Source organism: Grus americana, chromosome 2 (assembly GCF_028858705.1).
Source record: "Grus americana isolate bGruAme1 chromosome 2, bGruAme1.mat, whole genome shotgun sequence".
In the NCBI taxonomy this organism is placed as follows: domain Eukaryota; kingdom Metazoa; phylum Chordata; class Aves; order Gruiformes; family Gruidae; genus Grus; species Grus americana.
This window is the reverse complement of record NC_072853.1, coordinates 145297646-145310363: the sequence shown is the minus strand read 5'-3', so window position 1 is coordinate 145310363 and position 12718 is coordinate 145297646. Positions and strand designations below refer to the sequence as shown.

At 40.9% G+C, this 12718-nt stretch overlaps 1 protein-coding gene across 6 annotated transcripts in view; it reads left to right on the top strand.

Annotated features, from left to right (window-relative positions):
- The window catches only part of ADAM22 (ADAM metallopeptidase domain 22), a 135495-nt gene that overhangs the window by 53055 nt on the left and 69722 nt on the right, over positions 1–12718 (top strand). For all 6 annotated transcript variants that reach the window (XM_054815010.1, XM_054815006.1, XM_054815004.1 and 3 more), the window contains exon 4: positions 9298–9364. In XM_054815010.1, coding sequence (XP_054670985.1) covers positions 9298–9364 — 67 coding nt within the window. The remainder of the gene's footprint in view (positions 1–9297; positions 9365–12718) is intronic.

Sequence of the window (12718 nt, the reverse complement as noted above, 5' to 3'; positions counted from 1 at the left end):
AATATTTAGTAATGCCCATTCACTAAATGATACAGATGTCCTGTGCAAAATGTATGTGCTTGTATTTAATAGCATAAAGTCATGTTGGGGCCACGTTGAGATGACTGATATTTTATAACACTTAAGCATTTAATTTTGCATTTTTTCTCTTTTAATATAGTGTTTGTGGACAATACACAAATATGAACAAAGAGTTGGGTTGAAATGTGTTTGAAATTGCAAGTGAGTTTACTTGGGAAGTGACTGTCCATATAGTATAAACCAGCTTGACTGTATGAAGAGGCATATTAAAAACTAGCATTAGACCACACTAGTAAATTTGTGCAGGAAAATGTGTAGCCTGTGCCTCTCGTGTGCTTGCCTCTTCCCTTTATTATTAATTTACCATCATCTCAAATACTAAAATTAACTATGTTTATCCTGACTTTGAAGTAACAAGTGTATGAACAGAATGGCATCGAGGAAACTGCTTCATAGTAGTGGTATGAACGTGGTCTAAAAATACCTGCTCATTTTAATCGGACTCCTTCTGAAATTTCTGTAGGAAAAAAAAAGTAATTGCCTGAGGATATACTGGTGTAAATTATTCATCAGCAAAAGCAGGGTGAGGTTTTATTAACATGTGCATTGCCATCAGTACTGTAAGGAAAACTAGGTAAGGAACAGAGTAAATGAACCGTACCCAGACTGCTTTCAACTCTGGCTGTGAAAACAGAAGTTTAGAGCTAGAAAAATCCCATTTCATCTTTCTGCCTGAGAAGAGTCTTGCAAACAGCTGCCATCTACTCTTTATGCTTGTTAAAGTCTCCAGTTTATCATTATGGCATCTTGAGTAGCAGTGTCTCCCCTTGGATACTGGGAAGGATCTCTGTGTAGGGGGGTGAAGCTTCCTTGGTAGGGCAGTAGAGTAAATCTCCCTGTTGTCTGAAAGAGAAGACTGTATTCACCTTCCCTCCATCACCAGCAGGATGAATTAAGTGCTGTATTGAATTTGTGCCCTTTGCAGCGCTTGCGCCCCAAAATGTTTTAAAATGCTTTATTTAAAAAAAAATTCATTATATGTCATATCAGATGTTATTTACCAATTTCAATATTCGTATTAAGAAATGTTAATATTGATGCAAGAAATATTAACAATAATTTGATGAAGTTGCAATAAAAGTAGAATCTGAAATTGTGATTTCAGAGCTGCTTTAGGTTTGTCTTATTCTTACTTTGTTGGGGTAGGGAGCTGTATTCAGATTTCATTAAAACAGCGAAAAGAAATCTGTGGTGCTGTGAGTCAGTAAATGATTAGTTTGTAAGTGTCTCTCTTCCTAGCTGCAGAACTTAAATATAAACTAGTTTTTTCTCTGGAAAATACAAGCAGTATCTGTTCATCATTACGTGCCGCATTTACAGTAATTTCTCATAAAATTGCCCATATAGTCATCTAGATAGAGGAGATCAGACGGAATTGCAAAGATTGGGCCAAAAAGTCTATGGTGTAGTAACTGTAGATGAAGAGGGCCACCACAGAACACCTGCTGGCAGTGAGAGCTGGATGTTCTTCAGGTACAGTTCACATGCACAAGGCACGTCCAGCATCAGGATATGGCCACACCAGCCCAAGCATTGAAACTACCACTGTTGCTTTACAAGTTTTCCTTGCAGCTTTTGTTGTGTTCTCTCTCCTTTTTTATGCTAGTAATAGGAACCATGTGTGTAATAGAAATTTAGTGTAACTAAGCAAAAATGCCTTCAACCTGCTTAAACCTTTTCCCATCAAGAAATGAAGCCAATCCAGTAAATCAAACACATGCTGTTTGTAAGCCAGAGCTGTAAGACTCCATCTCTGATGGTAGAGGTGGAGGCCCTGCGCAGGGCTGCAGAGTTCCTCTGTGGTTTGGTGTCTGGAGTAGGGTGCGGGGCAGTTTCTGTCATGTCCTGCAGGCAAATTAGCTGTTAAAGGATAAAGGGGCTAAGTGCATTTTCAAGTCAGATGGCATTAGGGATCTAAGAGAGAAGTCCTGGAGAGAAAAAAATTGAGCAAATGTTAGTATTTGGAAGAAACTTCATCAGAGATTCAAGTTGTGTATCATTGTTACTGAAATGTGAAATTAAGCTCCAGGAAAGGACTGAGATTGGGTACGACTCAGCATTTGTGTATAATCCCTTGAGGACTCAACCCATTCGTAAGTCCCTAATTTCTTTTTGGAGAGAGTCTTAAATAGTCAGTAGGAGTAGAAACATAAAGAAATAACTTTCTCCTTTCTCCTCTTCATATTATCAGCAACAAGAACAGAAAAGCACAGTAAGAATGTTTAAAAAAGGGGAGAAGCTTCAATTTGTGCAGATAGGAACTGGCCTTGTTTTTCTTAGTTGTTTTTTCCTTCCTCTAAGTAGGCACTGTGAAAACTGCTGCCGTATCTAAGAGAAGCTACCTAATTCTGATTGATTAGTCCATTTGGCTAACTTAACAGATACAGTCATTAAATTAACTATCCACATAAAAAAGAAATTCAGCAATTCTTTTGAGGGAAAGGAGGGGATGAAAGTTTTAGAGCTGTGGCTATTAAAGCAGATAGATGCATGGAGTATGGAGATAGCTAATCCCCCCCTGATGTGCAAAGAGAGATCATGTATGAGCACAGAGAAGGTGCTTGGGTAGGCGTGAGGATAAAGGAGAATTAAAATGTTGTAGCTAGTCAGATACAGCTTTTTTATTTTATCTTGCTGTATTTTTCAGTTAGCTGACGGCTGATACTGAAAATGTTTTAGGACCATAGTGTAATGCGAGGTAATGCTCATTGTCCTTTGGACTCTTACTGACTGGCAGATAGAAACATCCCTTCTGTTCCATCTAGTTTTCCAGTTTGCTGGTCCTTGTTTCATGATAATAACCAACCTCCTTTCTCTTCCCTGGTGTACAAGATGGGCTGTTCGAAAAAAATTACCTCCCCTAGTCACTCCTTCCATATCTATTAGTCCTGTTAATAGAAGTAATCTTTACAGAACTTTTCTCGAAGCAACATACTGGTAGTTTCCCATCTTCTACAATAATCTCCTGTATGAATCTGATTCCCTCCCTTTTGCCATCTTTTGAGGGGGATAGCTTCCCCTTACATAACTGAGTTATAATTCAGACCTTCCTGGGTTACTTGGTAGAGGATGTACACCACCAGGGGAAAATCTTTCACTTGATGGGAAGTTTCCTCATCCTCATGTGCTTGGCACCCAAACAGTGCCCATTCATTTTACTGGAGCCCTCTCAAGCCTGATGTTGCTGGAGGCTCCCTTCTCACAGCTTGCTCCTGCAACATGGGTTAACATTAATTGTGAAGTTGATATGGCATCTTTCTCTTATCAGCGTCTCCATCATTTCCCCGAACCTGTCCTTTTCTCTTAAATGTCTCCGTATGTCTGTTGACAATTTCCTACTGGCATTTGACTCATCCAGGCCTTTCTGCTGATTTCAACTAAAACTCTGTCTTCCTTTTCAGTAATGCACATCAGCTCAGATCTCTCATTTGATGTCCTTGTCTGGCACCATATTTAATCTGAAATTTCAGGTGTACAACAGCGAGTTGTGGAGACAGAAATCAGGGTGAACAGACAGAAGAAATGATAAAGAATTCCCACAGTGTCCAAGGAGACACAGCAACAATATCGGATATCATGAAGCCAGTCATTTCTTTCATTTATTACCCTGATATGCCAACAAAGATGCATTTTAGTACTATGATTATGAACTCCCTTTATTTCTACCTTTCTTAAGTTTGTAATTCTTCCTATGGCCTCTAAAGAGGTCCCTGTTGTTTCTGCTCTTTTTCTTCCATAACTTTTAGGCATTCCATCTTTATAGTCTCTTAAATCTGGAGAGTTAATTTTTGTTCAGAAACTGATGATGGGCATTTTCCTTCTCTTCTTGAAAATGAAAGTTTCTATTTCATTTCCAGGGATAATTCCCAGTTTGTTATCCATTTCATATTCAAATGCAAACCTGTTCCCTTTCCAAAAATCTTTAATGGCCTCTTTTTTCTTCTTTCAAGTTGAAGTGCTTTATGATCTGCTGTTTTTTCTTTCTGTTTCTTTAAACACTTGGCCTGTTCTGTCCTCTTTTCTCTTGCCACCTCATTTTTCTCCCCTCTTTTTGCTTCCTGGAGCAGCCTCTTTCTGCTGGGGATCTCATCTATTTCCAAAGCTCATCTGTTTTCCTGGGTTCCCAATCCCAGCTTCGGTTTGGTAAACCTCATATGCAAATGCTACAGCTAATTCAAGGTAGAATTTAAGTGCACATACGTGCATGATCTTGATAAGAATTTTTTTTTTTCAGTTGGGGCTCTCTTCTGTAAGAAAATTCCCCCAGCTGCCTCCTCCTGTGTACTATGGTTGTGACTATCTGTGAGAGTTGGAAGAGCAGAGAGGAGCTTGCTCATTTTTTTGTTCTGGCCCTTATGCTATTGGGTCTGTATGGGATGGACTCATATGGTTGTGACTTAAGATAATGCTCCAAAAAATGATGCTGCTATAAACAAAACTACACTACTTGATTTGTGTACATTTTTAAAATAACAGACTTCTGAAAACAGAATTGCTATTATTAGCATAACTGTTTTTTCCTTTTAAAAGGCACAGATCACATGTGCTTCTTTCCTGTGAAATGTTTTATTTTTAGGTCTTAACATATGCAGGTTCTCGCCATGCCTTTTCAAAGAATTTATATCAATGCCTCAGCAAATTTTCTGAAAATCTCCTTCTTTAGTATTGTGTTTTATAGTGTAGATTTTTTTCCACCGTAATTTTCTATATCACTCATGTTTCTAAGATTTTTTTTTACAATCTTTTCCCCCCCCCCCACACACATGCAGATTTTCTTCATAATTAATACCAAAACTACTATGTAAACTGACAAAGATGGCTTTTAGGATAGATTGGCAAGCAAGCTAAATTAGTCCTATTTCATGTCCACCATAGGAAAGGATAGTACGATTTGTGTTGAAATGCATATTATTTTAATGCTGATTGCTCAGTATCTTCTGTTGCTTAAATAATTTTCGTCGTGTTTCACAAGTGGTTTTGTTTGTTTTAAAGTAATGGCTTTTATTAAAGTTACAGTTATGTGCCTCACTGAAGACAAAACATTACTCCACTATGAGGTGATTTCATGAGAGAAGAATATCTTTTGGCATAAGTTTCCAAGACTCTGTATAATTGTTAGGTTGTATCTTAGTTTGTAATAGCACTGATTGCATTATTGGATCTGCAAGAGTGTTGTGTTTTTTATGATATTTTCTGTGCCGTGAGTCATAATAAAGATAATAATAATAATAAAGTATAACATGGCATCATTTGTGCATTTTTCTACTGATAAAATATTCCCGGGCATATCCTGCCTGCCATGTTACTTAGGGCAGGCTTTAAAAATGTCTTTATATTTCAGACCTGTCGTCTGTTTGTAAGCTTTGGGCTTGGTCCCCAGGAGCTATGCAGGCTGGTGACCCCATGGCGTTTCCCTTCCAGCCAGGCTTATTGCAGGAACCGAAGCACCCGCAACAGACCGCGAGAGGCGGGGCAATGCCAGCGGCTCCCCAGACGTATCCAGCCCGTTTATCCTGAAAGTAGGGACCGAGCAGGAGGATGAAGTGGATGGACCTGTTTAGGAATCGTTCTCTTGGCCTACTTTAAAAGTAAACACAATTTGAACAACCTGGGTGTGCCCATCAGAGGGATGGCAGGTGGGAGAAGAACAGCTACCGGCCACCAGCAACCCTGGAGCTGGATGCCAGGGGACCCTGCATAACCCCAGGAGAAACAGGGCCCTGCCAGGGTGCAGGCAAGTCAGGTCAGAGGGGTGCTTGGCCAACTGTCCTGTCCCAGTGGCCCAAGGCAGATGCTGAGGTAGAAGCAGAAGAGCAGAACAAGCATGTATGAGGCTTCCCAGAGTCCTTTTCTAGGAATCCAAGACCTTCTGAGTCAGGTATGATTTCTGTGTGTTTGACAGCCCTGTTATGTCCATTAATTTGTCCATTCCCAGCTTGAACCAGTACAGACCTCCAGCATCCATGCTTTCCTGTGGCAAGAGGTTCCACATTGTAACCACCTTTCTGTGCCAGAAAAGGTCCCATTTTATTAGTTTGGAGCTTAGTGGCCTCTTTCGTTACCTCCTAGTTCTTGCATTGTACAAGGCAGAGAATGATCAGTCTCATGCTGGGCACAGTTTCCAGATCTCTGACAACATAACGTGATTTTCCAGAACATAAAATCATTAACAGCAGTATCTTTTAAAAAGCAATAATTTTGTCAGACCCACATGAGAAGACCCTGTTTCTCCTTGTCACCCTCCAAATACAACTGTAAACTCTCCGAGTTAAGTCATTCTGTTTGATCTCTTTTGTACTGTATACTTACTTTAATATCTTACATTTTATAATCTCTTGCATCTTACTTGGCACAAACCCCTTTGTGGCCATCAGATAAGGAGGATGATCTTAGTTTGAGTCCCCCAGAAACAGCTAAGACTAAAAGTAGAGCCCTAAGCTATAGAGGTGGCTTTAGTAAATCCATGGAAGCATAGACTTTTACTGGAAAGACAGTGTAATGAATGCTGAGAAACTATGTATCTACCTTCAGCAAGCTAAACTAAATATATTTTAAGAGAGCATCTGTCTAAATTTCTAAATCTGGAAAAGGCATACAGATGTTACAGAAGTCCTTGAGCTTCCCTCAGGTGGATGAGTATCCTAAATATTTTATATTAACTTCTAAGAGGTGTGAGAGGATTGCAATCAGTAACTCAAACAGCATCTCTTTTAGGGGCTCCTCAATAATGGGTCACTTGCCGGCTGCTGTGCAAAGCATCAATATAGGTATGCGGGCCTGACCAGAATTAAGGGAGTCTAGAGGGCGAATCTGGGGGCAGCTGGTCACACTGGTTCTGCAGTGGCTGCAGGAGTCTCTCACTCTTTCTTCCTCCCCTATTGACAGCTGCTCAGATACTTTCCCTCCCTTGCATCAGCTCTGGAGCTTATTGTACCTCTTCCAGGGGCTTCAGTTACGTAATGCAGCGAAAACATGGGTTTTCTGAACCCTCTCAAGTGTACTTTGATGAGTGCCAGTACTGACACCAAGAGTGTTTTGATGAGTGTTAGTTCTGACACTGAGAGTATTTTGATGAGTGCTTGTGCTGACACAAGGTAGGTGCAACGCTTGCTGCTGAGGGGGCACTGAGACCTCCTGCTTTCAGCAGCAACCAACTGTGAACTCACTGTGGCTGAGGGACCCCACCTCCATGGACAGTTGTCCCATGGATGCTCCCATTCAGAAATTTATTAGCATCCCTCTTTTTTGTTGCCTCTGTCGTACTTAGATACAACATCCAGCTTCCATTGACTCATTGACAGTCTCTGTACATTTGAGATTCTGCCAGCATCTTCTATAGCCTAATTAGCTACCTGTACATTTTTGTGTATAAACTCTGGTGCATTCACATCCCCTCACAACTCATTTTTTTGCTAGACTTCAGGAGCTTTCCATTCCCTGGTTATCTCAGGAACCTCTCTGTGCTTCCAGGTAATTGAACTTTCTAAGCAAAGCTGTCTAGTACCTGTCTGCAGTATCGGAAAAGAGGTCTCCCTTGGTCCATGGTATTAGTCTTACCTCAGTTTGACTGGAAATACATCTTCTTTGATGTATTCTGGAATGACAGTTGTGTTTTTCAGGAAGACACCCTATTGATCTGGCAAATCATTTTGCCAGAAACAAGCGCAGTCATGTCTCTCTTATAAACCAGGCCCTCCAAAACAACATAATAGAAATTCCCTCCAGCCCTTAAGTGCATAAATTTGCTGTTTGTACAATTGAATTTGATCCTATTTCTAATATCCAGTCCTGAAGATCATCCAGCTCTTTCCTGTGGGATTTTTTTCAATCTTCTTCTGTATTCCCCATGCTTTCCAACTTAACATTATCAGCATATTTCATTAGAGTGTTCCTAATTTTTGTGCCTGGCTTATTAATGCAAATACCAAGCTGGCAGTTTGTAGGGCTGGTATGGAAGGACCCATACTACCAACCTTGTCCTGCTTGGGGCTCGCGTTGGGTGGTCACCAATGCCTACGGGAGCGGAAATGTCCATGGCCCTGCTGCCTGTTTAGCCAGGGTGAAGCTCTGGAAAGCCAAGCGGCTACGGCCCTGGGTGCCGCTGTCCTTGTCCTCCCGCAGCAGGTCGGTTTGCCCCTAGCCTAGGTGTTTTGTTGTTTGAAGGAGAAACATTAAATTTTGCCTCTTCTGCTGAGAAGGTCTGTGCTCGTTGCCTCCTGTCCCATCAGTCAGCCTGCCTCTTGCCATGTTTTCTTTACTGATTTGTCATCTTTTCCAGTTTAATCCCCTCTTGGGTGGGACAATGTAAAATCTTTATACAGATTTAATCTCAGTAAAATTTTGCAGTCTTTGAGAATGTTTAGTGAAATTTCTGATGTAGATGATTTGCTTACCTAGAAAATAACTTAGGAGGGAGAGGATTTGACTGGTTTAGCATTGAAATGTCTTCGTAAATACAGTGTGCATTTAACTTACATACATTTGCCTCAGGTCTGATTGTTTTTTCTCTTCAGTGTTTGTTCCAAAGCCTTGTGTACTTTTGAGGCTCAGAGCGTTTTCCCCTGATGTTGCTAAAGCCGCAGGGCTCCTGGGTAGAGCGAGCGTGAGGGGGACGGATGGAGGCCTGCCCTGGGGCCCGAGGACAGCATGGCGCCCACCGTCTGCCTCAGAGCTTACACTGGCTGGAACTGGCTGTGAGCCTACGGTGTGGTGCAGCTCCTGTGGCTGATGGCTTTTGCCTACCCATTCGGCACGATCCTGAGCTCACCATATTGGTATCAGGAGGTCATTTCGTTATTGTGCTGTTGTGTCCTTAGGAGTCTGTCGGAGGCAGCTGCCATTTTCCCTCTGGTTTCTCATCCTTCTGCTTTCTTCTTTTTTTTTAAAGTTCACCTAACTTCTTTACTGTTTGCTTTTAGCAGCAAATAGAAAAGTCCCTCGAATTGAAATCATTATCAGTGGTTGATTTCAAACCTTCTGTGAAGAAACCCCCCTCAGTTTTCCTTGTCCCGCCTTCTGGTATTAAAAATCAATGTATCCCATGCACTGTGTAACTCCATCGGAGGTGGTTGTTTCAGTGATTTTTATGAACATTTTAGGAAAAGTATCCTGCAGGTTTTGCCCTTTTCAAATGTAAATGTTTAATCAGTGCTTGCTGAGAGGGAGTGCAAGAGCACATGTGTGAGGCTTACGGTTCTTTTTTTCTTCTTCTTGCAGTGACCTGCTGTCTTCTGAATATCTTGAGAGGCATATCGAGCAAGGTGGGAAGACAGTGGAAGTTAAAGTAAGAATTTCCTTTTTATGCTTTGCTTTTTTAATTTACTTTGCTTTTGATGTTAATGCAAACTCACCTGATTTCTTAGAGATACCTGATTTTTCAAGTGATTTGTTTTATTCTTCTGAGGCAAGCATGTCTCAGGTCTTATAACTTTAAAGCTTTTTAAATAAGACAAACTTTATTGGAAAATTTAGTACATTAATGTTTATATCAAAATGGTATCCATGAAAAATACATGTATGTTAGTTCTCTTTACTAGTAAATATCATTTACTTTTGATGCCTATTGAGGAAAATCTTTCTGGTTTGGTAGCTAGCATTTCCTCTTTGTATTAAACGCCAAGTTTGTTGTTTTTAATGAGCTTCTTTGCAACTCTGAGAATAGCGAGATATATTGTATATTTCTAAATATCTAGTCACTGTCTCAAATCGTGAGATTCTTCCTCTGAATGCTTGTTGGTGTGATGGCTACGAGATCCTGTTTGATGCAGTTGTCTTCTGTGAAATGTCCCACTGCCTTTGCAGGAGTGTTTTCTTATTTGCATGCAACATGGGAGAATTTTCTCGAGGACTTTCTGTTTGTTAGGATGATATTTTGTATAGAATTGCTGTAGATTACATAAAATGTGCATAAATGTAATATATGCTGTGCATAATGGAAAATTTGTCTTTAAATTTGTCTATCAGCTCAAATTTGTTCAAAGTTTACATTTTATTAAAAAGCCCTCAAAAGTCTTTTACTAACTCTGAGATCATCTAAATACCCTGAAACAAGTGTGTTAACCTCTGCAATGTGAAAGTGGAAGTGGAAATGGACAAGGCAATCTTTAGCCACTGAGTACCTGAAGATACGCATTTCCTTTGCTTTATCCCTTTCTAGCATTTGCAAACTTGAAATCTGCTTTCTTTTTACTCTCTGATAATAGTCTGCATACATTATCAGACTAAGGCAAACACATAAGTGTTCCATTAAATTGTAAAGACTAATTTCTCAGTCAGCCGTGCTCTGCAGTCAAGAAGTCTTAACTCAGATTCAGAGTATGAGTCAAAGCAGAAATAAAGATAATAGCCGATATTAATAAGAACAAAACAATCCATTTGTCTGTGTCAAGGTATATGTGCAAGTTAGCTAAGTTAATCTATCTGAGTCTCATCACTGAATTAGGACAAATATGTTTCTGATGAGTAAGCCTTAATCAAGCAAGGAAATGTTTGAAATCAGTGGTTCTTCTCATGTGAGTACTCTTTAATTGCATGGGGAAGAGACAAGACGATTGGGCCTTTCAGAGGGAGGGTCATAAAATGTTTTCTGGGCAAAACATCTCCCAATCTCAAGGGTCCCAGAGATTATTTCCCCTTCAGTTAGCTGCCGTGCAGGGTTGTGTACCTTCAGGGATGGCTATCACTGCCTTGCTTAGTCTTCTCAAATCTGCTCTAAGTAGAGAACCAGTGTTGCTGCGTTGACCTTGATGCTTGAGATGAACTGAATTGGGAGTGAAAGGGTCACGATGTTGGGCTGCAAAGGAGGGGTGTTGCTGCTCGGGTGGTGTGTTTTCCTCTCCATGCTGCCTTCTACCTTTCCCACCCGTGGGCCGGGGCGTGTGTGTGGGGCTCTTCTGCCTCCTCCTCACCCACTGCTCTGGGAGTTCAGCAGGCAGCAGTCCTATGGAAGCGTGCCAGGAAGGCGAATGTATATTTTTTGCTTGTTTTGCTGCATCCGAGTGTCTCGGATTGGAGGAGAGGGAAGCAGCTGTTGTGACAAAATGTCTGGAAGAGCCCGTTGGCTGCAATCTTGGGCACATTTTCAGAAAAGTTCAGATATCGAAAGATTTTTGGAAGAGTGCAGGCTGCCAAGAACATTTTGATGCTGGACACTAAGTGAGGCTAATTTCAGTACCCAATAGCTGTTTAAAAAAAAATCTGGTTCCCTCTGACCAGCCAGTATTTTTCAGAGCACCTGTAAGTGCCCTGGAGAGCCCTGTTCGTCTATCAATTTCTGAAAAGCCCAGCAGTTACCTGTTTTGCATTTGAGAAACTGAACTCTGGTTTTACATCAACTGTTTTGAAAACCTTATTGCAAATACAAAAATTTTTCATGATGGTGATTTAGTACCTTCAATTTCTGTGGAAACTCTTTACCATAACTGGTAAAACCACCTTTAAATTGGTACTTACAATACGCACCAGGCAAAACATAATTATTATACTAGGTTTTAGGTATTGTGCAGATTGATTAGATACTTATTTAAAAATAGCTAGTTAAAGGTTGCAACTCATAAATAAATCACAAAATATGCACTCTGCTACGCAGCATATTCTTAAGCAGAAGCAGAAGAAATATTTCAGAAGGGAGCCAGGTTTCTATCAGCTGCTTTAACGCGTTGCTCTTCACCCACCTCTGTGCAACTTGTCTCTGGCTGTAGGCAGAAACAGAGGCGGCCTGGCAACATCCCTCTTGCTGCTTTGGTGGGGGAAACGGTGACAGAAAGAAAATGTCCATCTGCCATCCACTGCCAGCTGCAGGCTTTGAGCAAAGCTGTTTATACAGCAAAAGGGCCTCCTCTATTCTTGGCTTTCTTAGTGGCATAAGGAGAAATGTATTTTAAAATACATAGATATTTCCCCCTTGCACTCCTCAGGGCAGGAATACTGCACAAATATGCAAATCATCAGTGCTGCTGTTGTCCCATCAGCAATATGGGAGAAGACAGGAGCTTTGAATAACTGTAGGAAGGCAGCTGTACATACACTCAGCGGTTTGGGAACGTTACTGGCATGAATGTGTCCGGGAAGCAGATGCCTGCCTTGGCTCATATGCGATGTGGAGTTGATAACTACTTTTGCCACTCCTCCCCCTCTCCATCCCCTCTCAGTAGAACTTCCTGTGCTGTAAAATACATATGAATCTTCTGCCATCACTTAGGATGCTTCAGGGAGGAGAGGGGGGCAGCGAAGGAGAAATGTTCAGATCATTAAATATGCCACTTTGAAGGAGCAAAGGGATTTTTATAGGGAGGAAAGTCCTCAGTTTAACCCACCTTTTTATTATAAGGGAAAGTTGAATTACATTTGATTGCTGCATAGTTCTTTAATACATTGGACCATTGTGAAGGTGGAACACGTTACACATATTTTTGGAGGGTACCAGCATTCAGCAGCTGCAGAAGAAAAGCTTCTCTGTGAGATGTCCTTGTTGATTTGGCACAGTTAGGCAGCACCTAAGACATTCTTATTAAACCAGTTGCAATGTGCAGTGCTTAAGAAAAACAAAAAGAGGTAGATCTTTGAATTCAGTGTTTTCCCCACACACCCTCCTTTATGTCAGATCATGTCTCTAACTGCTAGGAAAGCAGCAGTACAG